The sequence below is a fragment of the Typopeltis vanoorti genome, chromosome 23 (genome assembly GCF_054136105.1).
Source record: "Typopeltis vanoorti isolate ZY-2024b chromosome 23, IOZ_Tvanoo_1.0, whole genome shotgun sequence".
NCBI lineage: Eukaryota > Metazoa > Arthropoda > Arachnida > Uropygi > Thelyphonidae > Typopeltis > Typopeltis vanoorti.
Genome location: NC_143571.1, coordinates 51422977 through 51447242, shown reverse-complemented (window position 1 = coordinate 51447242; position 24266 = coordinate 51422977). Strand labels below are relative to the sequence as shown.

General features: G+C 37.9%; 1 protein-coding gene across 1 annotated transcript in view; it reads left to right on the top strand.

Moving 5' to 3' along the window:
• LOC150093847 (sodium/myo-inositol cotransporter-like) overlaps positions 1-24266 on the top strand; it is a 252092-nt gene that overhangs the window by 104162 nt on the left and 123664 nt on the right. Inside the window, exon 9 of the mRNA XM_090412588.1 lies at positions 18160-18295. Within this exon, the coding sequence (XP_090268714.1) occupies positions 18160-18295 (136 nt within the window). The remainder of the gene's footprint in view (positions 1-18159; positions 18296-24266) is intronic.

Sequence of the window (24266 nt, the reverse complement as noted above, 5' to 3'; positions counted from 1 at the left end):
AATTGATACCCTATAACACCCATTAAAAAGTTTATAGACCTCTATAATATCACCCCTCTTTCTTCTGTTAACCAGAGTCTGCAATCCACATTCTCACAATCATCTGTTCTCATAATCTAAATCCCATAATCCAGATATAATCTTTGTACCCTTTCCACAGCTTCTTTATCCCCTTGGAACCTGGGAGACGAAATCTGTGCACAATAATCCAAGCGTGGTCTTATCAAAGCCTTATAAAGAAGCAAAATGACTTCCTTATCCTTGCATGTCAAGGTTTGCTTTAACATTGCAATTATCCTCTGAGTTGTATTTGCAACTTTTGCTATGTGACCTTGGAACTTTAAATTCCTATCCACCTCTTCAGTTTCTTGTAGCATAACCCCGCTAATATAATATGCCATTGGAACTCTAATCACACCAAAATGTATAACTTTACACTTACTAACATTGAATTGCACCATTTTCATTTGCCCAAATTGACAGTCTATTCAAATAATTTTGTAATTGCTGAATATCAGTAGCATCCCTGATTACCCTGCCGATCTTTGCATCGTGGGCAAACAATTGTACTACCATTTTCTTGGATTTAGCGAAGGCATTTGACAGGGTGCCACATGATAAGCTGATATTTAAGTTGCAGCACATGGGTTTGGATGTTAGGTTGGTCAACTGGATACAGAATTAGCTGTCTGATAGATATCAGAGTTGTGTATGGTGGGGCAGTTTCAAGGAGGCAGAAGGTTACAAGTGGGATCCCACAGGGATCAGTACTAGGACCTATATTGTTTAACCTTTATATCAATATCATTGTCAGTGGATTGCAGGGGGGATATTCAGTTGTTTGTGGATGATGTGAAGCTGGGAAGGGTTATTAGTAATAGTGTAGATGTGGTAGTCCTGCAAGAGGATTTGAATAAGCTAGACAGATGGGCAAATGAATGGGGATATCGGTTTAATGCAGCAAAATGTAAAGTCTTCAGGTTTGGGACACACGAATGGGATGCTGCATACTCTGTTGGAGGAGCTATACTTGAGCAAGTAGGGGAGATGAGCTCTGGGGGTTGATGATTGATAGAAACCTCCAGCAATGAGTCTTTTGACTCCTTGAAGGCCTTAATAATAATAATAATAATCTGATGTTAGATCCTTCCTGATGTCATTAATATATAAATTGAACAATATATAAATTGAACCCTGGCAGATTCACACCCACTGTATACCACTTTTTGATATCTGTCTGTCAACCATCCCCTGATCCAAGTCAAGAGATTATATTCCAATCCCATATTCTCCAGTTTATGCAACAGCCTCTCATTTGGTATCCTATCAGATGCCTTAGAAAAATCCAACATTATCATAGCGTATCCATTCCCTTTATCCAACTTGGCTGTAACATTGTTATAAAATATGAGCAAATTGCTAAAACATGACCTTCCTTTAGTAAACCCATGCTGTTCCTTGCAGAGTATGGCATGTTTGTCTGTCCATTTCTGTATGCGAGTTCTTACCAACTTCTCTAAAATCTTCGCTACCACACAAGAGATACTGATAGGTTGCTAGTTAGACATTTCAGTTTTTGCACCTTTGTACAATGGAACTATCATACATTCCTGTGGTAGCATTCCTGAGCTGAGATTCAAGTTATACAAACATGTGAAAGGCATAGCCAATTCGGCTGAGCATTCCTTTAGCAAACGGGCTGATATTCCATCTTATCCAGGTTATGCAACAGCTCTTCAACCTCATTTTTATGAACCTCTAACTCTTCATCCAATGTAGCAGTAGAACTGTGTGCTATGTAACATACACCTGGTTGATATATCTTAGAAAAGTGAACACTCATTAACTGAACAATCTCATTAGCTTCCGAAACTCGAGTACCATCTGCATTCAATAAAGTTATTCTTTCACATTCATTCTCTCCTTTACTTATGACATAACGATAAAATTCTTTTGGATTGCCTTTAGCTTGCATGGGCAATTTCTTTTCATATTTCTTTATTTTTTTATTTTCATATTTTCATTTTTCATATTTCATAACTCCTCTCGCTCTTATTCTCATGATATTCTTTTCAGATCTTCTTGTGGATTTCTTGCTTAATAAGGTTGGACATCCATTTCACTCCCAACCTATTTATTCTTCAAACACTAGGGATACATTCAGATACCACCTCACTTAAGCTCTTTTTCAAAGATTTCCATGCATTGCTGACATTTTTTTCATTCAGTAACTGATACCATGAGGTCAAAAATAGTATTCTCCTAAGTTGATCGTAATTTCCAGCTTTGTAGTTCAGTATGTAACCTGTTTTAATCAGAACATGAATACAATTATATACTTCCCAAGAAAGTACAGCACGATTGCTGTCACTAATTATTATTATTATTATTATTATTATTCCTGATACCTCCAAGGAGTCCGAAGACTCATCACGGGAGGACACCTACAACTGTCTCAACCACTACACCGAACCTCTACTACAAATCATCTCCATCAATGCCATCTACCGCCCACTTCCACCACCACAACAACTAGTACTTTTTGTCTGTAAATTGCATGTGTTCTGAAAGGCTGATTTGTCTGTATATAGGATGAAAAACCAGTTTCCGGGAGAAAAAAACTCTGCTACCTCCATATGAGATTGGCTAACTCGCCTTCTATTTGAATCATCCAGATAAAGATTCCTCCTGTCGCAACAAGAATCGAACTTTGGCCTATTCCAATCGAAGGGCACAATGTATCGTTGTTCTTCCAATTGCGCTATGAAGGTGCTAATTGGTGGTAAAAAAGCCATATTCACAGAGACCTCCTTTCTGATGCTCTGAGCAAATCCAACAATATTTGACCTGGAGTTCCTTCATTGACATGCTGCTTGTGAAAGTTGTCTCGCAACAATTCAATAAATTCCTCTTCTTTCTCATGAGATTGCTCTTCTTCTCAATCAATGTTTGGAAAATTAAAGTCACCTGTGATGATCATTTGTTTAGTAAGTACCCTTTGCCGGCCTGGTTGGCCGAGTGGGCGTATCTACTCTCCAGCCAAAAGGCTGCGGGTTTGAATCCTGCCATGGGCATGGGTGTTTGTGATTGTCTGTGAAAATAATAGTGGTGATGGGGGAGAGTAGATGGAGTTGGTGTTGATGAGGCAGTTTGTGGATGAGGTTGAGTAGTGGAGCAGAGAGTAGGTGCCCTCCCTCGATGAGTTCTTAGGACCCCTGGAGGTGTCAAATAATAATAATAATTAAGGCTTAATTGGCAATGCATTTCTTCATCCCCTGCAACTGAGCTGCCAGTTCTGTTAGCAATACCCCACCATGTATTTTATTCTGTTAACCTCCACTTCACACCAGATACTCAAACTCGCCGCTACATGTGATATTGTTACCATCATTGTTTTCTTGTGTTTTTACCCTAACTGGACTTAAGTCATTTGATATCATTAGTAGCACTCCTCTCCTATCTCTTCTGTCATTCCTAAAAATAGTATACCCATTACACTTGATCCCGCATACCATATCTGATTCTGATAGCCAGGCTTCACTAATGCCAAAAATCTTAGGCTGCATCTTATTCAATAAAGCAACAAACTCAACTCCTTTGTTTCTGATCTGATGCTCCTGGCATTTGTGTATAGACATAATAAATTACCACCAAGCCTATTCTTATAATTAGATATGCAATCTATTTGGTCTTGTTCTAGAATTTTCTCTTTTCCCTTCCCAGACATACTCAAAACGTTCGAACCTAAAGCATATTTTTCCACCCATTTGCCACATACATAACCATGTTTGTAGACATATCTTTATCATGTTTGCATACCATAGCTGAACTTTCATACACATCTTTCTCCCATTCCTCCCTTGATGATCTAGTTTCCCTGACTCTCTGCATTGGATCTCATACCAAGAAGTCATTTCTCCAGGCTTCTGATGCCAAGTGAATTCAAGTGCAGGCCATCCTTCTTATACAAGTCTTTTCTGCCATCAATATCTTCTGGGTATTGATGGCAGAAATATCTCAATATCTTCTGTCATATCTCGGTAGCAATACAACAATTTTTACTCTCTTGCATTTCTTTCTCGCTTCTTCCAACAGACCTTTCATATCTTCTTTTATATTATATTTGTCACTATTTAAATTACTTGTGCCTACCAGAACTACCATCTCTTACTTTTCCTTTTTGGTTTTCAATTACATTTGTCATATTTTTAATTTTCACTCCTGAGAAACTAGAAGTGGTGACTCATTTGGCAAGCACAAATTTTAAAATTGAGTCACCATACCATATGACCTCTTTTTTCTTAGATTTTAACTGACTGACTTTGTTATTAATATTTTGACTATGAAGTTCAGTACTTTTCTGCCTGTTCTTGTTCTGATCCTTATACTTGACAAGAAATTATATTCTTGTGTTAGTCCTAAGCATAAGTACAAAATAACTCCATGACTAGTCACTTGTGTATGCTGATTGTTGACTTCACATCAAATGCCTTAATATTCAGTAAAAAACATGGGAAGGGTCAATACTTAGACTGGTTTCTGTGTTATGGGATGCAAAGGAAATTGATGTGAAGTTAACAGCCTCCATACACAAATAGACTAGTTGTGAAGTTACTTCATGCTTATGCTTGCATGCACTTGAGTATAAGATAAAGAGAATATAATTTCTTGTCAAGTATAATTTAAATGGTAATGTAACTGAATTTCTCTTATCTTTTCCACCTCTGTCAAAATTTCTCCATCGATTGTACACTCTGTATCCTAACCTTGCCTACCAAATTTCAAGACCTTGTGTTTTGCAACATTAATTGACAGTGCCATTCATTTGACTATTCACATAGTATATTGATATCCTCCTGAAAAGCCACATTTGCTGTGTCCCATAGTTCTCAACTTTGCATCATCAGCAAACTGCATATTCTCTGCTGAGCTTGTCCCAATATCATTAACATGCAAGTTAAATAATGATGGCCCCCAAGTCCCCTGTGGTATTCTGCTAATTACCTTTCTGTTTTGAGATGTCACTCTCCCATACACAACCTGCTGATATCTGACTTATCCAGTCCCATCCATTTCAGTTTAGGTACCAGCTTATGTGACAATCTATCAAAGGTCTGAAAAATCCAAGTATACTACTGTATGTGAATCTCCCTTATAGGGGGGGGGGGGAATTGAGCCCTTATAATGAGGGATTAGGTAAATATATTTTATGGCTGTAAATAAGTGTGTGTTCATGGAACCAGTTATGGACGAAAAACCCCAGTTTCCGGGAGAAATAAACCCTCTACCTCTGTATGAGATTGGCTAACTCACCTTTAGTTGAAAGAAAACTAGATTCTTCCTCACATCATAGATGGGAATTGAACCCAGGGCTTTGTCTATACCAACTAAGCTACAGAGGCTCTTACCTTGTTCTATTACATTAACAGAATGCTAAAATAAGACCTTTCGCTAACAAACCCAATGCTGATCATCATAGCAAATATTGCTTATCAACCCAATTCTATTTCTAGTCAACCTCTCTAACACCATATCACTGGGAAAAAACAGCTTGGCCTATGATTTGTAGCCTTAGTGTAATTGTCCCCCTCCCCTAGTGAAGGAGAACAATTTTTACCACTTTTCACTCCTTTGCAACTTTCCTTGTTGCAACACTCATGATAAACAGGCGCACCAATGGTACTATTAATTCCATAGAACATTCATTCACAACAAGATATGCAGTAATATATTTTCAAGTCCTACTGCCTTATTACCAAGTGTACCCTTTACACTTCAACTTCCCCATGATGTCACCTTCACAAGAATGAAATACCCTAATAAACTGCCATTGAATACTTCAACTATATCCTTTGCATTGGTGACCAGACTACCATTGTCAACATTATCCTTCCAGTCATTCTTTCTTGTCACATTTTGACAAAACTTAATAGGATTTTTCTTTGCTTGATCAGCTAATTTCTGCTCATACTGCATATTTGCCATATTTACTGCCCAAGCCACCTTTGTGGCCTGCTCTTTGTACTCTTCGTGCAATTGATTATTACTAACATTGATCTTGTGTTGTTCCACAGTGCCTTCTTTCTGATTTCATACTTAATTCATTCATTCATTTTACTCCTACCTTATTTAGCCATTTCACCTTTTGGAATAAAATCAGGAATTGCTGCTGTTAAATAGCTTTTGATCAATGCCCAAACAACATCTTTCTCCTTTACACTCAACTCCTTTCTATAAAGGTGGGGATACAGCTGTAGTTTCAAATTATAGGCCAATCTGTATATCTGGAGTTGTAGTGAAGGTACTGGAGAGATTGGTGAGAAATAGGATACAGAAATGGGTTGATAACAGCAGTATTCTCTGTGGTCATCAGCATGGGTTTGTTAAATGGAGATCATGTTTTACTCACTTATTATTATGTAACACCTCCAGGGAGTCCATGGACTTATGTACTATAACAAGGTGACAAATACCTTGGACAAGGGAGATGCATATGCAGTAGTGTACTTGGATTTTGCAAAAGCTTTTGATAGCTGCCACACAACTCCTACATGTTTCCTAAGCTTTTCGTAATTTTCAATCCCATATCTCCACATACATCCCTTCTTTATTGAAGTTCATATGTGACAACAACCCGGATAATTACTGGAATATGAGAGGAGATTGGCCCTAAGATCCAAAGAAAATCTTAAGGAATTTTTTAGCTATGTGGTCAGTAGGAGGAGAATTGACTGTAGATGATATTGTGGGATAAAAATGGGAATAGAGTGACTGATGCAGAGGACATAGCGGAATTGTTCAATGAACACTTTATTGGATTATTTCATCCTAGAGATGTCAGTTTTAATGCTAGAAGGATAGGGCTGGTTCAAGGTTTAGAGGTACAGGAGGAGAGTGTGATTCAGATACTGAGTACTCTGGATGTCAGTAAAGCTTTGGGACTGGATGGTATTTCACCACGAGTTTTGAGAGAATGTGCTAGGGAACTGACAGTGCCTTTAACCTGGCTTTTCAATGAATGTCTGGCTTTGGCAAAGGTGCCCAGGGAATGGAAGGAAGGTAAGATAGTGCCATTGCATAAGGGTGGTAACAGACTGGAGGTGTCTAATTATAGACCAGTTTGTGTGTCATTAGTAGTTGTTAAGATCTTGGAGAAAGTAGTGAGGGACCGTATACAGCATTGGGCAGATGAGGGTAATGCTATCTGTGAGAGTCAACATGGATTTGTGAAAGGGCGCTCTTGTTTTAGCAATATGATTATTATTATTATTAAACAAGACCTCATGGAGTCAAAGACTCATCTAGGAGGTCCTTTTATCTTACACACACATCTCATCATACCGTGTCTTAAACACATTCAAACTACTTGCAGACACCACGCTCTCAGGCAAGGCATTCCAATCACTCACAACTCTGCACAAAAAAAACCTGCCTCTCACTCCCTTACTCACACCCTCCTTATACAGTTTCCAGGGATGACCCCTGGTTCTCCTCTGATCTCCCACTATTCTCTGTAGAACTTCTCCACCATTGATCCTATAACAACCCCTTATCAACTTGTAGGTCTCTATCATATCTCCCCTCTTCCTTCTCTCCACGAGACTCTGCAAATTACATCTTTTCAATCTTTCCTCATACTCAACATTCCAGAGGTCAGAAACTACCTTAGTCAGTCGCCTTTGGACCCTTTCCAACATCTCTTCATCCTTCTGAAAACCCGGTGACCAAATCTGGGCACAATAGTCCAAGTGTGGCCTAATCAAAGCCTTATACATTGGAACAAGTATCTCCCTACTTCTACATGTCAGTGTCCTCCGCATCATTCCCAGCAGTCTTTGTGTTGTCTTCACAATTTTGGCGATGTGTCCCCTAAATTTTAGATCCTTATCCACTATCACCCCCAGATCTCTTATTTCCTCTACTTCCAACAATATATTCTCACCAAGCATTAATTCTGCATCCCATCTTTGTTTTCCAAATTTTAAAACTTTACATTTTGCAACATTGAACTCACATCCCCATTTACTTGCCCAATCACTCAATTTATTCAAGTCTTCTTGCAAGGCCACAACATCTTCACTACTCTTTACGGTTCGTCCCAACTTTGCATCATCTGCAAACAACTGAATATCTCCATCCAAATCTTTACCAATATCATTAATATATAAGTTAAATAGTAATGGCCCTAAAACAGACCCCTGAGGCACTCCACTAGTGACTTTCCTTTTCCTGGATATTGCACCCCCATACACAACTTGTTGATACCTATCAGATAGCCAGTCTCCAATCCAATGCACTAATCTAATATCCAACCCCATCTGCTCTAGTTTGACTGTCAACTTATCATGAGGTACTCTATCAAAAGCCTTTGCGAAATCCAAGTATATTACTGTGTATCCTTCTCCTCTGTCCAAGGAAGCAGTCACTTTATTGTAATAAGTAAGTAGATTACTAAAACATGACCTCCCTTTAGCAAATCCATGCTGTCCATCAAAGATTATACCATTGTTGTCAACCCAACTCTGGATCCTAGTTCTCACAAGCTTCTCCAACAACTTAACCACAACACCTGACACACAGATAGGCCTATAGTTTGATGCTTGAGTTCGATTACCTCCTTTATGAAGTGGCACAATCTTGCCCTCCTTCCACTCTTTAGGAACTTGACCAAGTGCAAGACTCGTATTAAAAAAATATGTCAAGGCAGGTGTCAACTCTCTGCCACACTCCTTCAGAATACGTGGTGATATATTATCAAGTCCCACAGCCTTATTTACATCTAGTTTACTCAACTCCTAAACACCTCTTGCTCACTTACAGTCAGTCTCTCCTCCCCATCATCAACTGCTCTTAATCTCTCCATGAAGTCACATTCACAAGATTGAAAGATCTTTATGAATTGCTCATTAAGTATCTCCACAACACATTCTGCAACAGCTGTCTTTATACCATTTCCTCCAATCAATGTCATCCTTCCATAATCATTCTTTCTTTTGCTGGCTACATATCGAAAGAACTCCCTAGGATTCTTTTTGGCTTCATTAGCTAACTGCTGTTCATACCTCTCTTTAGCTACTCTCACCAACCAAGTCACCCTCCTTGCCTGGTCTTTGTAGACCTCATGAAATTGGTTACTTCCACTTCTCTTATGCTGTCTCCACAATGCCTTTTTTTTCTGTATTGCATGCTTAATCTCTTTATTCATCCATCTCACACCTACCTTATATAACCTTCTCACCCGTGGTATACATTTAGACATTGCATCTACTAAATAGTTTTTGAAAATCCCCCAAGCTGCATTGATCTCTTTTCCAGCTAACTCCTCATTCCATGCTACATCTGCAAGCTGTCTCCTGAGCTCTTCATAATCAACCCCCTTGTAGTTCCACATATACTCTTTTTTCACAGGGGTCCTTGCACTGCTGGCAACCACCCAGGTAATCACCTCATGGTCACTTTCACCAATTGGTGGATGATTTGACACCTTATAATTACATCCTCCGATGAGATGACCAAATCCAAGACCCTTAATCCTCGTGTGCCCTCTGTTACATACTGTCTGAGGTAGTTATCCCTCAAAAACTCAAGAAACTCATTTTCTTTACTTCCAGTCGCTATCTCTTCAATCCAGTCTATGTTGCCATAATTAAAATCACCCATAATGATCACCCTTTTCTTATTTGCTTGGCTTATTTGACTATACATTTCACTATCACCACCATCCACATTACCAGGTCTATAACAACATCCCACCAAGTATTTGATTCTATTCACCTCTATCTCACACCATACTGCCTCAAAACCACTTTCCCTATTTCCCTCTTGCATCTCTACCTTGTATGGACATAACTCTTTCTCTATCATTAATAGCACTCCCCCTCCCTTTTTATCCCTTCTATCCTCACGAAACACATCATACCTTTCCATCTCTATTCCTGTCAGGATGTCGTCCTCATCTAACCATGTCTCACTTATTCCAACAATCTCTGGGTACACAGACACAATTAGTGCAACCATTTCATCCGCCTTGTTTCTTATGCTTCTAGCATTGGTATACAAACACAACAACTCATTTCTGGATCTACAGCTAGTTCCACTGATACCATTCACTCGATGTGCTCTCTCCATGCTGGACTGGGGCCATTTCTCTTTCTGCTTCTTCATTTTAGAACCCTTTGCAACAACATCTGTTTCCTCTTGATACCTGGTCATCCCATTACTTTCCTGCCTACACATGCTCTCACCTCCTCTTGGAGCATCCACCTTTCTCACGCTGTGTATCCCTGTCCACCCTGGGCCTCCCTGTTTCCCTGCTCCTCTTGCACACCCATTCTCTCATTTTCTATACTCATACCACTCACCTCTCCATTCATTTCCACTTCTTCAATCTCTCCTGTCTTACTCTCCTGCTCTTCCACATCACTCCCCTCTCGATCTAATTCATTTTCTCTATTCACTTCTCTACCTTCCAGCAGTAGTCTCTCCAAGCGACTCACACCATAACCACTCAAATGCAGTCCATCGCTCCCATACAGCTCACTTCGTCCCTCAAACTCATTCCACACATTAACAAACTGTACACCCATCTCCTCACACATTTCAGCCAGAATACCATTCATAATCCTTGCTCTCCGCCTCATTTCACCACAATCATACCTAGGCAACACACTGACCACCCTTCCTGTCACACTATTCTCTTTTATCTTTCCAAGCAGTCTCTTGACATTCATTTTGACATGCTCTTTGTTTTCTCTCAAATCATTTGTACCAATTAATACAATTAACTCTTTTGCTCGCTCCCGCCTCATATCCAATGCCTCAATCACTCTACTTATTTTACCGCCTGGAAAACATACCTTGTGCATTTTATCCTCTAGCACACCTTTAATAATGGAGTCGCCATACAATGCCACTCGCTCATCTTTCGTTAACTCTTTCATGCCATCATGATTTATTTTAATAGTGCTAGCCTTTTATAATAAAGTTACAAGAACATTAGATGAGGGAAAGGCATATACTGCAATTTTCTTAGACTTAGCGAAGGCATTTGACAGGGTGCCACATGATAAGCTGATATTTAAGTTGCAGCACATGGGTCTGGATGTCAGATTGGTCAATTGGATTCAGGATTGGCTGTCTGATAGATATCAGAGAGTTGTGTATGGTGGAGCAGTTTCAAGGAGGCAGAGGGTTACAAGTGGGGTCCCACAGGGCTCAGTACTAGGACCTATATTGTTTAACCTTTATATCAATGACATTGCCAGTGGATTGCAAGGTTTGCAGATGATGCGAAGCTGGGAAGGATTATTAGTAATAGTGCAGATGTGGTAGCCCTGCAAGAGGATTTGAATAAGCCAAATAGATGCCCAAATGAATGGGAATGTCAGTTTAATGCAGCAAAATGTAAAGTCTTACAGTTTGGGAAACATCGATGGGATGCTTCATACTCTATGGGAGGAGTTATACTGGAGGAAGTAGGGGAGACAAGAGATCTGGGGTTGATGATTGATAGAAACCTGAAGTTTTGGAGACATATTGCAAAGGTGGTGAAGGTAACACAGAGGATTGCTGCAATTATGAGAAGGACACTGACCTGCAAAGATAAGAGGGTTATCATTCTGTTGTGCAAGTCTCTGATCAGACCACACTTTGACTATTGTTCTCAGATTTGGTCCCCAGGATTTGAAGGGGATAAATTAACTGTGGAAAGGATACAAAGACGGATGACAAAGATGGTTTCAGGACTGTACAATGTTAGTTATGAGAATTGGCTGAGGGAATGTGGACTGCAGAGTTTGGTGGATAGAAGGAGAGGTGGGGTTGACACTGGGGAGTTCTTTCGCTTGGTTGAACAGCGGGAAGGAGTGATGACAAGAGGCCATCCCTGGAAGTTACGAAAGGAAACTGTGAGCATGAGGGTGAGGAGTGGTTTCTTTGCATGGAGGGTGGTTGAGCCGTGGAATGCATTGCCTGATGGAGTGGTGAGAGCGAGAACGGTCAATGAGTTTAAGGAGTGGTATGATAGACTGTGTTTCTTAGGGGGGATCCCCCTCGATGAGACTTGACAGACTTTATGTTTTTAGGAAGGACCTCCCGCGATGAGTCTTTTGACTCCATGGAGGCCTGAATAATAATAATAATGATTACTAGTCACTTTCACCTACTACGGGCTGATTTCACTCCATTTACAAGTACATTTATATCTGATCACATCATTATAGGCTTAACCTTTTGTTTGCCCATTACTAAATTCATTTTCCTTATTCTCAATCAATAGCACCATAATTAAAATCATCCATAATGATCACCCTTCTCTTGCTCACTAAGCCAAGATGCATATATTTTGCCTCCACCCTTAATAGTCCTTGGCTTGTAGCAATACCAACTTAATATCTCATCCTATCGGCTTCTCAACCTTCTGCAAACATATCCCCTGCTATCAGCAGCACACTCCTCTTCACTCTTCTTCCCCTTCCTTTCCTTGCATCACACCATTCCATTTCTATTCCAGAATATCATTCTAATCCAACCATGTTTCCTGTACTTTGATAGACCTGTGATTTCAGTCAGGATTTCTCCATGACTGCAGGTCATAGTGTCCAGTTATTCCTATCTCGAGACTTTCTACTCCATTTTCTCCCGACTTTCTTGATCATTGGGTCTTCCCTCTTTAAGGCCAGTCTTCCAGGTTTCCTTTTGGTATCACTCAGATACCAGTAACAAACTGGTATCCCAAAAGTAGATAGCTTTTATTACATCTTTGAGTTCGGACTTCCTGATTTCTGTGTCTTCTTTCCCTTATTTGAACTATTTGTGGGTGGATAAATTTGGTCATTGCAACAATTTCATCTCTGAAATGTTACCTAAACCTCTGATGCATGATGAAAAACAGTCATTTATTAAACAATTAAACCATATAGAACTGGGATATGATGAACATTACATTTCATGTTAACAGTACTACACATGATGTGGGCAGTCATTTGTTAAATGATCTGAAATTTGATGATGCATATGATGTTCCTTATGATGCATATCACAAGGAACATGAAGCTATTAGAGCAATAATTAAAAAAAAATGTGGTTTATTTTGTCATAACATTTTAAATATGCACCAATTTACAAGCAATGATATATTGTCCCTGTAGAATATGCTAAATCAAATAGAAATTCTTGTATTAAAAAGTAAACTTAAATTAATTTGAAATGAAACTGAGAAAGCAGACTAAAATTTCACTTACTCAATCAGTGTGCTATGAGATCTACAAATTTGACCTGTAGTGTAAGAATTGTCAAAAAAATATATATATAATAGTAATAATAATAATAATAAAAATCCTACCAAAAGCTGCTTTTTTTGCAAACTATAATTATCCATAAGTTCTGTGTGGTGTTTTTGATATCTTGTTTAAGAAAAAGCAAAGAGATGAAAAACAAGTGTTTGAAAGGAAAGATAGTTGTATTTTAGATTTATGCATTAGTTCTTTTGAGACGATATTAATAGCAAAAAGCTTTGCTATTAATTTTGAACTGTTTGAATAAATAGATTTAATGAATAGTAATTAAATTGAACTGAGGTAGTAGCATATATTGTATTTAAATAGCAAGTTGGAACCTGAATGACTTCCTGAAATCATTCAGGAAGTCATTCAGGTTTGACTAGAAAGAACATTTGGATGAGTGCTTGGCATTTTCTTAAAAAGGAAACTAAGCTTTTGTTGATGCTAACAAGCTTTCCTCAGTGCAAAATATAAACTAATATAAAAATAAACATTTCTTTACGTACTTAAATTAAGGGGATATTAAATCCCACATAGTTTTAAAACCGAATAAGAAACTCAAAGATTGGAATCAGAGATTTTCTTGCCGAATATAGTATAGTAAACTATAAAGTATCGGCGACACTAGCGTTAGCCAATGCAAGTGATCCTAGTACGTAGTACAATACCGGACGACTCGTTGCAAAGGTGGGGGAAGTTCAGATTGCTATTCTTAGGTATTTTCCATAATATAAAAACACATTTCCTAGGAAATGTATGCCGTTATTACATTATGGAGGGGGTCACTACCCAGACCGGTTTCAGCCTTTTTTTAGGCTTCATCAGTGAGTAGCTAGACCTATTAGCTTATTAGCTCTTTATACTTAAGTAAATTTCTTTACGTGTTGTTTTAAAGTTATTCACAGCAGTGAATAACTTTACATTTTGTTTAAACTCCATTTTTCAATCAATAGAGAAGGGATGAGAATTTTTATTTTCCTAGCCCAGATGATTATGTGAATTTAATCATCTCCCATCATTGAAAGGTTTTTAATTCATTTAATTAAATACATTTAATTCATTGTAAGTTTTTTTCATTGTAAGGTGTTGAATTGTCTGTGTGTATTATTATTATTACACCCTCCATGGAGTTGGCAGACTCATCTTGAGAGATTCATTCAACTGACAATTTTATCATACCGAATCTTAAAATCCTTAACACTTCTTGTATTTACAACACATTTATGTAGTAAATGTGTTATTACACATTTACTGTATTGAACACATTACACATTCTAGTAATGTGTTCATTCACAGACACATCTGCTCATCTCACACCCCTCTTTGCCACACCCTTTCATAAATTCCAAGGATGACTGGTTTTTCCTTTCTCGCCTTGTACTCTTTTTATAATCCCTCTGGATTAATCTGATAAAATCCTTTCACTAACTTAAATGTCTCTATCATATCACCTCTTTTCCTCTTATCCACCAAACTCTGCAAACCACATTTCTGCAACCTCTCTCCATAGCCAACATTCAAAAGTCCTGATATTGTTTTAGTCACTCATCTCTGAATGCTCTCCAATGTTTCCACATTGCACTGAAAACCAGGAGACCAAATTTGAGCACATTAATCAGTGTGGTCTGTCCAGTTCTTTATACAGTGGCACAACCTTCCTTATTCCTACATGTTGCAGTACTTATCGTAGCATAGCAGCACTACAATGTGCAGCTTTTGCAACACTTGCAATATGCCCTCTAAACGTCAATCTGTCAACCATCACTCCCAAATCTCGAATCTCAGCCACTTCCTGCAGTACAGCACCTTCAATATACCACAGGGCCTTGCATTTTTGCACTTTAAATGCAATACCTTGCGCATAATATTAAAACTACAACCCCCCCCCCCCTTACTACTTTGTCTAAGTCAAAAGTCTGTTTAAATCATCCCGAAGGGAATTAACATCAGCAGTACTACTTATCATTCTCCCCAACTTTGCATCATCAGGAAACAACTGAAAATCCCCAGTCAGTCCACATGATATATCACGAGGAGAAATGATTGTAAAAGAATGACATTATTGGATAAAAATGGGAATAGTGACTGATGCAAAGGACATAGTAGAGCTGTTCAACGAACAGTTCATTGAAGTATTTCATCCTTGAGAAGTAAGTTTTAATACTAGAGGAAGATTTGAGGTTTATAAGTGCAAGAGGAGAATGTTTCAAATACTGAGTAATCTGGATGTCAATAAAGCAATGGAACTGGATAGAATTTTGCAAAGGTTATAAGAGAATATGCTAAAGAACTGACAACTCTGACCTGGCTTTTCAGTGAAAGTCTGGCAATGGGAAAGGTACCCAAGGAAGGAGGGTAAGATAGTGCCATTGCATAAGGGTGGTAGCAAACCAGAAGTGTCAAACTATAGACTAGTTTTATTTCATCAGTAGTTAAGATCTTGGAGAAATAAATGAGGAATCATTGACAGCATTAGGCAGATGAGGGTAATGTTATCTATGAGAGTCTACATGGATTTGTTATGCTCTTGCTTTAGTAATATAATTGCCTTTTATAATAAAGTGACAAGAGCAGTTGATGAGGGAAAGGTATACTCTGACTTTTTTTATATCACAAAGGCATTTGACTGGGTATCACATAATAAGCTGATGTTTAAGTTGCAGCACATGGATTTAAATGTCAGATTAGTGAACTGGATTCAGGATTGCTATATGATAGGTATAAGAGTTGTGTGTGGGGGAACAGTATCAAGGAGACAGAAGGTTAAAATGGGATCCCACAGGGCCCATTACTGGGATCTGTATTGTTCAACCTTTATATCAATGATATTGTTAATGGATTTCAGGGGGATATTCAGTTGTTTGTGGATGATATGAAGCTAGGAAGGGTTATTAGTAATAGTGCAGATGTTGTAGCCCTCAAAGAGGATTTGAATAAACTGTATAGATGAGCAAATGAATGGGGATATCAGTTTAATGCAGCAAAATGTAGTCTTGAAGTTTGGAATACATTGATGGGAGGCTGCATATCTGTTGGAGGAAGTATGGGGGGGGACAAGGGATCTAGGGATGATTGATAGAAACCTAAAAAATCAGGGAACATATAGCAAATGTCATGTAGGTAACCCAGAGGAATGCTGCAATATTGAGAAGGGTGCTGACCTGTAGAGATGAGTTTTTTTCATTGTATATTTCATTGTATAAAGCCCTGATCAGACTACACCTTGAACTATTATTCTCAAATTTGGTCTCCAGGATTTGAAGGAGATAAATTAACTGTGGAAAGAATGCAGAGGCAGATAACAAAGATAGTATCAGGACTGTACAATGTCAGTTGTGAAGACATGCTGAAGGAATGTGAACTGCAGAGTTTGGTAGACAGGCGAGGTGATATGATTGAGACTTTTAAACATTGAGAGGTAGTTACAGGGTTGACACTGGGGAATGCTTTCACTTGGTGGAACAGGGGGAAGAAGTGAGAACAAGGAACCATATCTGGAAGTTAAAAAAAGAAGCTGTGAGCAAGAGAGTGAGGAGTGGTTTCTTTGCATGGAGGTGGTAGAGCCATGGAATGAATGCATTGCCTGATATGATAGTGGTGAGAGCATGAACAGTCAGTGAGTTCAAGGAGTGGTATGATAGACTGTGTTTTCTAGTATGGGCCTCTCACAATGAGTCTTGTCACTCCATGGAGGTCTGAATCATAATAATATATCATTTACAAACAAGTTAAACAACAGGGGTCCAAGAAAAGAGACCTGGGGCATACCACTGGTTACCCCCTTCTTTTTTGAGACACTGCTGCATTATACACAACTTGCTAATATCCTTCAGAGTTAATCTTCGATCCATGTAACCAATTCGTTCCATTAACCTTACAATGTGTTCAAATCAGGACATAAGTCTAACTGGCCACGTGAGCAAATGACAAAACTCAGTGATATTCTATGTTTCAAAATAGAAATTTATTTGTGTGGGGTATTCCCCTCCCCCATTCCTTGACTGCCATTTAGGACTGGTCGAGCCCTCCTAATGAGGGATTAAGTATTTTTGACTGTAGCCTATGTGTTCACGTTTCCGGTTTGCCTGCTTACTGGATGAAAAACCCAAGATAAACTGGGGTGGGGGGGGACCCTGCTGTCCGTGGCTGAGAAAGATCCTTAAGCTTCTCACGTCGGTAACGGAAATCGAACCTAGAACACTCCTTCCCTGGACATATTGTTGCGAAGCGCATAGCCACTAGGCTAACCACACGGACAAAATAGAAATGAAGTGTATGCAGGATTGATTTTGACAAATGAATTTAGACAAATTCAGTATTAAATTATTTTAAATTTGAGTAACATACTGACTGATATCATATAAAGAATTTATCTAGCTAATGAGATGTTTTAGCTTAAATGTAGTAATATAAAGAAATATGTTCAGTTAAATTCAAATGTTTTTAGTTGAAACCCATAGAACTGTAAGAGGGAGACCAGTTCTTAGCTCATAAGTGGTACTTTCAATTTGCATGTCTTTCGTAATATGTGAAATCAAATTTAAAACCTTAATTTTTAATGTCTTAACTGCAATTTTTTTCTTTAATTAGTAAATTAAGTTCGAAGTATTAGTGAGAACCCAGTTTAGTAGTAACTTGAAATTTAATTCCAAGCAATATATTTGAAAAACCTCTTGTCACATAACGTATCAAGAAGCATGCATTTTGAATGCAAAAGTAGTTAATGTTACATGTATTATTTTATTTAAAACAGAAAAAATAAAATACCCTGTGCACTTAACATTATAAATAATATTTTTGTATGTTCCAGATGATTCTGTTGGCCACTGGCATTCATGTGTTTAAAGTGTTTGAGATATTTGTGTTTCTTCATTTTTAGATGATGGTTCAACGTCTTCTTGCAGCAAAATCCTTGTCTCATGCCCAAGGTGCTACATTGTTTGCTGGATATGCTAAAATTTTTCCACTTTTCTTTATTGTCATGACTGGGATGATAAGTAGAGTCCTCTATACAGGTCTGATTTTCTTTCATATATGTAGTTTATTTACATCAACCACAATTTATAACATTACAATTAAAAATATTTTTTTTTACTATGAATTCATTAAAGAAGTCAGTTTATGAATGATCTTCAGTTGCATATTTAATATGAAAGACAGCATACTTTAGTACAGATAATGTATCTTTGTTTTAATGTTGATTGTCTATGTCTGTATGTGTTCCATGTACTTTTTTTACCAGATCCAAGGTCAAAACCTCAGTCAGCTATCTTGATTATCTGGTCTAAGCCCAAAATCTAGTAGTCAAAGGTCAAATATTGGAGGTAACTGGGTTCCAGTATGAATAATTAGTTTGATTTTGCTTTCTGCCATTTAATTCCCATCAATTTTCAAGATAAAACAAATTTTAAAAAAATGTTAATTTCCTCATTGTGAGAAAGTACTTCCAGTAACATGACTATGAAGTATACATTTCTTGCAAGCAAAAAAGTAGATGGTATAAAGCTACTTCATGCAAATCTAAACTAATCCTTTCTTTCAGTAACGAAGTAATTTAATATCCTGTAATATGCCTGAACCTTCATTTAAAAAATTTTTCACATTTGACGTTCGTAGACGCCATGTGGTCACTGCCATACCTCACATGGTTTTGGCAATGATGTGTGGTAGGGTCGCAAATTCCCTTTCCACACAAAGTTTGTAGGACAATCGCAAACATCCATGCCCACGGCAGGATTCGAACCCGCAGCCTCTTGGCTGGAAAGCAGACACGCTAACCACTCAGCCAACCAGGCCGGCGGACCTTCATTAGGCAATTTAATTGGTAAAAAAAAAAAAAAAAAAACTTAAATGGTAAAATTGAGTTAAAACATCTTTTCTGGTATAGAAGTACATTTCATTTCTTTTAATTGATATTATCAAATAAATTACAGCTTATATGATATGCTTTACAGAACTGTTTCTTCTTCTCCAGAAGAAACTGGCATGACCTTAAGGACACCTTCACACTCGGAATAACACAAATTTTGTTTAATGCTCACCCATGGGGCAGGATGAGACAAATAGTCTCATACTTCTGGTTCATCATCTTACATGAATGTAGTGAATCATTGCATTTGCTTTCTGGTTATGTAATTTGCTGATAATTAAGAGAAATTCCATAATTGTATTTTTACATTTCTAAAATTTAAATATACTATGAAGACAGCTCATATTATACTTATTTTTCTGTAAATATTAGTTTTAAGGGAAAATTAATTCTACCAAAACTTGAAATTGCAATGTCATGCATATTGATACATGTGTAAGAAATGTGCCCACCTGCTGACCTGATGTGGAAGGGATATGTTAGAGATTAAGTTCCCACCAGATGTGTGACACATTCGAAACATCACCAATGTGAACATGTTAAGATAACTTTGTCAGTTTCAGAGAAATAAGTTTTGTATTGTATCTGGCTGGTTAAACAACTTTATTTGTATCCCATTGCTGTTAATCCAGTTAAATTCAGTGAGTGTGCATGCAGTTTGTAGTTGTTTTTATGGTACTTATGCTCTTTATGAGATAGTGACTCAGTTGGGAAACATTATTTGTTTACATGGCTGATTATGCTGTAATGAGAATAAGACAATGCATAATAAGTTTGTTGCTTATTCTTATCTTGTCAGTTTCACAGCTTAATTGTTCATGTAAACAGATGGATACGAATAACCTACTGTAATTCAGTAATCAATATTCAGTTAATGATTTTATTTTGATTATCTTCTTCATTTCTGCATGCACTACCTTCTTTCATTCCTTTGTCTTGAGCTTTTTCATTCCAGTTCTGAATTCTTGTGTCATCTTAGTCTTTCTGGATGTTATTCTCCCAGTGCATCTGCAGCCCACCTCTGGGTCACTTTCCATCGGGCATCATCTTGAATGCTTGTTTAGCCATTCTTTCCACATGTCCAAGCCATCTCAATCTGCTTGCTTGAATCTCGTCAACTAGAAGTGGGAATCTATAAAATTCATATAGTTCTTGATTATTTCTTCTTCTTCATTTACCTGTTGTGCTATCACTTACAGGTCCATAGACTTTTCCAAGGATTTTATTTTCAAAGATCTGCAATGCTTTGCTAAACACCAAATTTAAATCTGGTGATTCTAACATCTTCCGACAAATACATATTGCACTAGTGGCACCGTTCAATTCTCAAAAAATCTGCACTATTCACTCTTTTGCAGCAATATACACAAAGAGCTCCCTTTCACTCCCATTTTGTTCCAGAGCACTAATAAGAAACAAAGTATTTAAAATAATACTACCTAACAAATTTAACCAAATACCATGTTCCAAACAAATATCATGCGGCAATGCTTAAATTTAAAAATTTCACAATATCACCACACATTAACTAATGAAATTAACTTATATTGTTCCAGTGCATGGGTGGGAGGCTGGAAAAGTTCTGATAAACACCTAGAACAAAACTGATATTAAAGCAACTGATATAACCACAAGAAAGAACATACAACAATATAAGACCATAAGTTACTTTCATAACTCTGCTACTAGTATGTTTCTTGTGGTTATATCAGTTGCTTTAATATAATTTTTGTTCTAGGTGTTTATCAGAGCTTTCCAGTCCCCCCTCCTTCATAGTTACCAACATTGTACAATGGCTGCCTAATGTGAACATGGAGTTACAAAACTCATTGTGGGAAGCCCACCCTAGAAAACAGGGTGGGCTTCATTCTACTCCTTGAACTCATTCACTGTTCATGCTCTCACCACTACTTGGCAATGCATTCCACAGTTCAACCACACTCCATGCAAAGAAACAACTCCTTGCTCTTTTGCGCTCAACTTCCTTTCACAACTTCCAGGAATAGCCCCTTATCCTTGCTCCTCCCCCTTGTTCCACCAAGTGAAAACTCCCCAGTATCACTTCTTCTATCTACCAAACTTTGCAGCCCATCTATTTCGCTTGTGCCTCCCCCCTCCCCAGTGATTCTTGGCAGAAAGTTCATAAAGTGGATAAAGGACCGATGAGTGTATGAAGATTAGAGCTGATGAATACAGAAGAGAACTATTAGTAGTTCCCCAAGCTTATTGGATTAAAGAGTGGTAGTAATTAGTTATAGTTGCAGAAACAGTGGAATGTAACTAACACAATTTATATTGCATTCAAATAGTATGATATACACATATTACTAATTTGAAATACTAAGGGGGAGAAAAAAAAGTAAAGTACCTTTTTTAGTATTGTTGCCATTGTTTCTGCAATAGCAACAGTGACTCAAATCCCAGTGAAACAGCACTAAGAAAGGATCTTTTTTCAAGATATAGGCTAAAAGGCTGTTTTGGCATCCCTAAGGACTATATTTTAATTCTCTTTCTAAGTGTTTCTATGTCTCTTTTTCCTTTCAGTTTATAGTGTGTTACTTCTTTTAGTAGTCTTCCCTCCTCCATTCTTTGTATATGTTCTCAGCAATTCATTTTATGTACTTTTATTTTATCATTTATTGCTTGCATTTGTAATTCCTTCCTGATTTCATCATTTCGTGTTCTATCCATTCTTGTACATCCTTTAAGTGCTCTAAGAAATTTTATTTCAGTTACTTGTATTCTACTTTCATCTTTTTTTTTCTCTATATCCAACTTTCACCTATATAGTATTGTTGGTACTGCCATGACTTTATAAAATTTTAATTGTCTCCATCCTTGTTTTGCCTTTTGTTGTTATTCTTATAGTACTGTAGATTGCTTGAAAATAATGTAACTTATTGTCTATATCATTATTATTATCCAGGCCTCCATGGAGTCAAAAGACTAATCGTAGGAGGTCATTTTTAGGAAACACAAAGTTTATCATACCACTCCTTGAACCCATTGACCGTTCCTGCTCCAACCACTCTCAGGCAATGCATTCCAAGGTTCAACCACCCTCCGTGCAAAGAAACCACTCCTCACCCTCTTATGCACAGCCTTCTTTTGTAACTTCCAGGGATGGCCCTTTGTCATTGCCCCTTCCTGCTATTCCACCAAGTGAAAGAAGTCTCCAGTGTCTACCCTGTAACTGCCTCTCAACAGTTTAAGTCTCAGTCATATCACCCCTCCTTCTTTCCACCAAACTGTGCAGTCTACATTCCCTCAGTCGATCCTCATAACTCATATTGTACAGTCCTAAAACCATCTTTATCCTCCTGTGTACCCTTTCCACAGTCAACTTATCTCCTTCAAATCCTGGGGACCAAATCTAAGAACAATAGTCTAAGTGTGGTCTGATCAGGGTCTTATACGAAATGATAACTCTTTTATCTCTGCAGGTCAGCGTCCTTCTCAGTATTGCAGCAATCCTCTGAGTTACTCTTGCCATCTTTGCAATATGCTCCCTGAATTTCAGTTTTCTATCAATCATCATCCCAGATCTCTTGTCTCCCCTACCTCCTCCAGTACAGCTCCTCCAATCGAGTATGCATAATCCCATCGATGGATCCCAAACCTCAAGACTTTACATTTTGCTACATTAAACCGAAACCCCCATTCATTTTCCCATCTGTCTAATTTATTCAAATCCTCTTGCAGGGCTGCCACATCTGCACTATTAGATAACCCTTCCCAGCTTCGCATCATCTGCAAACAACTGAATGTCCCCTTGCAATCCATTGACAATATCATTGATATAAAGGTTGAACAATACAGGTCCCAGTACTGAGCCCTGTGGAACTCCACTTGTAACCTTCTGCTTCCTTGATATTGCCCCACCATACACAACTCTCTCCTATCAGTCAGCCAATCCTGAATCCATTTGACTAACCTGACATTTAAACCAATCTGCTGCAACTTAAATATCAGCTTATCATGTGGCATTCTGTCGAATGCCTTTGCAAAATCCAAAAAAAATTGCAGTATATGCCTTTTCCTCATCAACTGCTCTTGTCACTTTATTATAAAAGGCAGTCATATTACTAAAGCAAGAGTGCCCCTTAACAAATTCATGTTGATTCTCACATCACCCTCATCTGCCCAACGCTGTAATTTCTCCAAGACCTTAACAACTACTGATGACACATAAACAGGCCTATAATTAGACACTACCAGTCTGCTACCGCCCTTATGCAGCACCACTATTTTACCTTCTTTCCATTCACTGGGTACCTTTCTCACAGCCAGACATTTATTGAAGAGCCACGTCAACAGAGCCATTTGTTCTTTAGCACATTCTCTCAAAACCCATGGTGAAATACCATCCAGTCCAACAGCTTTACTGGTATCCAGAGTACTCAGTATTTGGAACACAATCTCCTCTCCTCTTGCACCTCTAAACCCTGAACCTGCCCTATCCCTCTAGTATTAAAACCTCCTCCAGGATGAAATACTCCAATAAAGTGCTCATTGAACAACTTCACTATGTCCTCTGCATCAGTCACTCTATTCCTATTTTTATCCTGCAATGTCATTCTTCCACAATCATTTCTCTGCCTAATGGCCACATAGCTAAAAAAAAGTCTCTAGAATTTTCTTTGGATCTTAGTGCCAATCTCTTCTCATATTCCAATTTTGCCTTCCTCTCCATTCTGGTCTCTATATCAAATGTCACGTCCTAAATATTGAAAACGTGTTACTTTTTCTAGAGTTTGGTTTCCAAATAATATTTTAGTTTATATGGGATATTTACACCAGAATTTTATGGTTTGTTTTATTTAATGAGATTTGTAAATTGTTATCAGTAGTTAACTGGAGTAGATGGTGAATGGATCTCTGTATATAGTTTTCTGATTTTTGTATAATTACTTGATAATCTGCAAAAAGTATTGTGTTTACTGTTGTATGTTGATTGTTTATTCCTGGGTTTACTACAGATTCCATTTCCTTATGAGATTCCTGTGTGTGTGTGTGTGTGTGTGTGTGTGTGTGTGTGTGTGTGTGTGTGTGTGTGTGTGTGTGTGTGTGTGTGTGTGTGTGTGTTAAATAAGGTAGGAGAAAGGTTACATCCTTGT